This window comes from Setaria viridis, chromosome 2 (assembly GCF_005286985.2).
Source record: "Setaria viridis chromosome 2, Setaria_viridis_v4.0, whole genome shotgun sequence".
Lineage (NCBI taxonomy): Eukaryota > Viridiplantae > Streptophyta > Magnoliopsida > Poales > Poaceae > Setaria > Setaria viridis.
The window spans coordinates 12,949,949-12,953,800 of record NC_048264.2 but is presented as its reverse complement, the minus strand read 5'-3'; the positions used below and the strand labels follow the sequence as shown (position 1 = coordinate 12,953,800).

Here is a 3,852-nt window from a genome sequence, read left to right as displayed (position 1 = left end):
AATAATTAAGGTATATACGCATCATGTGTGTCATAATTTATAAAGATATAGAGGAAATGATGAGAATATCTTTATAATTTTAATGGATTCTAAAATTATAGCTCAAACTTAGGGTCCATTAAAAAAAATCCAAACGCATACCTATGATGCAAAGTGAAAAGTTAAAGATTATAAATTTGGATGAAAACGTTATAGAGTAATTACTAACTAAGTCTATCACAATCAGATTAAGATAATAAGTATATATCTATATAAGAAATGTGTTAGAATATTTAATAAATGAGAGATAGCTCAGGATAATAGTTTTGGAGCTACGTGGTCTCATTTTTTCCATTGAAGATTCCATATTAGTTCTCACGAGACACGCTAGAAAGAAAAGACAAACCCCCTATAAATTCTAACAAAAATAAAAAAAAATCAAACATCAATCATGTAAGTTTTCTAAAAAAGTTATCCACCATTATCATTATGAAAATATTTTAAAATAAACCCGGAACCTATATCTAAATTGCCGAGTTCTGCCATTATAAAAAACTAATCTAAAGTAACACCATAATCTTCATCTAATTTACTCATGCATATCATTATAAAGCATAACTTAAAATACCATTCTAAATTTATATGTAAGTTACCCATATATGTTGTTATTAAAAGTAGCCTAAAATGAACACTTAAATGTTAATCTAATTATCTTCATATGCATTATAAAAAATATCCAAAAGTAAACTAAAATATGATTCTAAATTATCTATTTGTGTCATTGTTAATTTAGAAATACTAAGTTAAGGTATATATGCATGATGAGTGTTACTATGTAGACCATTTATACATGTTTGTGAGGAAGTGATAAAAATATTATTTTTTTTTGCTAAACACAATGTATGGAGGTACGATTCAAAATGAAAAAATGTGTGAATGTGAACGAAAAAGTGTACAGAGTAATTACTAATTAAAAATCAATCACAACTAGACAAAGATAAGTATACATCTATACGAGTATTATGTTGAAGTATTGAAAAAATGAGATAGTAGTAGGTAAACAATTTTGATTATTAGCTAGGAGTTTAATTTCTAAATAATTTTCAAATACAATATAGCTTTTAAAAAATATTGGCCGTGTGAAAGCACGGGTTGATGGACTAGTTAGTAATAGTACAGTAAGATGTGAGCTTATGGTTTGCATAAGGATACAACCTAAGTTTATTTCCTACACAACAAATCTGCAGCTCCTATATGCTACGCAAATGGTACACAACAGGTTTTATCACTAACTACTGGAACAACATTCGCCTACAAGTACGTACTTAAACGGATTAAATTTCTCAACACGTGTTTTTCAAATGTATACTACCACTTTTTTATGTAAGCTCTATTCTCCAATTGTACTCACAGCCCATTTCTACGTGTCTTCGCTCGCGCGATCGCCAATGGGCAACCGCCATTAGCAGGGGTTCTTGCAGATTAAGAATGGCTGGGTTTTTTTAGACCTTTTCGCTAACACATCAACTTGTCACGTTCTCCCCAATAATTCGACCGGCAGAGTTCTCTCCCATGTCAAGTCCTCCGCGTTGATCCCTCCCCGAAGTGCCCTATAAATACCCAGTTCGTGGCCACTGTTGGAACTCACCGAAGAACAATCGAGCTCATACAAAGCCTCTGAAATCTGAATTGCGAACTCCGCCGAGCTTAGGAGCAGTAGCAGCAATGGCGAAGCTTCTCGCATTGCTGTTGGCCGCGCTGGTCGTGCTCTCGCTCCTAGTGAGCCCCATTGCCTGCACCCGCAAGCTCAGCAAGGCCAAGCCCAAGCCAAAGCCAAAGCCGGCCATCGGCCACCGGCCGGCGGCCAAGCCCAAGCCAAACCCTGTCGGCTACAAGCCGGCGCCTGCCGCGGCCAAGCCTCCCCGCAGCAACCACACCGCTAAGCACTCGCCGTCGATCGTCTACGGCGGTGCCTGGCTGTCCGGCGCCGGCGCCACCTACTACGGCGCGCCCAACGGCGACGGCAGTGACGGTCAGTACTCGCCTTTGCGCTCGATTTCTTCGCTTTCGGTGGGTTAGTGAATTGACATGGGATCGATGGCTAAAAACTTGTGAACGCAGGCGGCGCGTGCGGGTACCAGACCGCCGTCGGGAAGCAGCCGTTCGACTCGATGATCGCCGCCGGGAGCACGCCGCTGTACATGGACGGCGAGGGCTGCGGCGCCTGCTACGAGGTACGTCGGCTGTGTGCTGCTGCAAATTAAAGTCGCTGTCGGCTGCCTGTGCCTGGTCCCTCCTCTCTAAACAATAATGCGCCCATGTGCAGGTTAAATGCACGACCAACGCGGCGTGCTCCGGCCAGCCGGCGACCATCGTGATCACCGACCGGTCCCCCGGCGACCTGTTCCCCGGCGAGGTCGCCCACTTCGACATGAGCGGCACGGCCATGGGCGCCATGGCGAGGCCCGGCATGGCCGACAAGCTCCGCGCCGGCGGCGTCCTGAGGATCCTGTACCGGCGGGTGCCGTGCAAGTACCCCGGCGTGAACATCGCATTCAAGGTGGACCAGGGCGCCAACCCCTTCTACTTCGACGTGCTCATCGAGTTCGAGGACGACGACGGCGACCTCAAGGCCGTGGAGCTCATGGAGGCCGGCAGCACCGTGTGGACGTCCATGGCGCACAACTGGGGCGCCACGTGGCGCCTCAACAACGGCAGGAAGCTCAATGCGCCGTTCGGGCTCCGGCTCACCTCCGACTCCGGCAGGGTGCTCGTCGCCAACCACGCCATCCCCGCCAAGTGGAAGCCCGGGACGACGTACCGCTCCCTGGTGAACTACCCATGAAAAGGGGGATATCTCGAGAAGTCCATGGCGGGTAGTGTGCGGCCGGGTGTTGTGAGAGGCTACGATGTCAGAAGTCAGAGAAGAGGAAGAGGAGGTTGAAGAAGAGAATGGCGTTCTTCCCTCCCTCCACGGTCTCTGTATGCAGTCCCCAAGTGATGCGTGACAGTGTGGGCCATGTCTGTAATTTCATTTCTTCATCTCGATTTGTTAGTTTGGTGCTGTGTACTTGAGGAAAAAGAGAAGCCTTTTTGAGTTGTGACTAAATGTTGCATGCCAATGCATCAAGTTGTGTATTTTGACGTTTTTGGATACTGAATTAGTCCTTTCAGAATTCTGAGAAATGAATCACAACGCTTTGTGATGACATTGAAAAATAGTTTGAAGGTGCATTGAAGACAAAGACAATTGCTGACAAGCAAAATTAGCGACTCCACAACATTTTTAGCTTATTCTATTGGAGACATTAAGGCGCCCTTTAACCAACATCAAGATGCGATTTAAATCACACATTTGATTTTACCATATCGAAGTCCTAGCCCAGACGATCGAAATGGACAACACAAAGAAATCGCACATTTGAGTTCGGATGAGAAAATTACAACAATCGGAAGTTGGCGACAACTAGGATTTGGAAATTTCCAATAATCAGTTGCCGATCTAAACTTAGAGAATATCTATGAAGAGATCTTGTTCATCATGTTCTACTCGATACCAGTAGGAGAAGAACTTGGTTCGATATTCTTAAAAAAGATAAGGGAAGCAAAAAATTCCGACTGAACAGAAAAATTATCCTGTGTTTGCCGGAACTTTTTACCATTACCAGAAATTTTCAAATGGAGTCCAAAATAGAGTTGTATATTGAGTCATAGGACTGCTTTGACCCCTTTTTTTTTACATAGATTCGACTTGTATCGAATTAAGACCTTTCCAATCTATATGAATCTAAAGGACCAAGGTCGATTGAAGAACCTTCCACAATCAATCAAATGCAATTTTCTTTTTATCCTTTTCATTTTTCCACTCTGCCC

The 3,852-nt window shown here is 43.7% G+C and overlaps 1 protein-coding gene across 1 annotated transcript; it reads left to right on the top strand.

Annotated features, from left to right (window-relative positions):
* Positions 1 to 1,598: 1,598 nt before the first annotated feature.
* Positions 1,599 to 3,117, top strand: LOC117842658 (expansin-B11). Its single transcript, XM_034723152.2, has 3 exons — positions 1,599 to 2,011; positions 2,101 to 2,213; positions 2,306 to 3,117. The coding sequence occupies exons 1-3, from the start codon at positions 1,705 to 1,707 to the stop codon at positions 2,822 to 2,824; spliced, it is 939 nt and encodes a 312-aa protein (XP_034579043.1). The 5' UTR covers positions 1,599 to 1,704; the 3' UTR covers positions 2,825 to 3,117.
* The last annotated feature ends 735 nt before the right edge of the window (positions 3,118 to 3,852 follow it).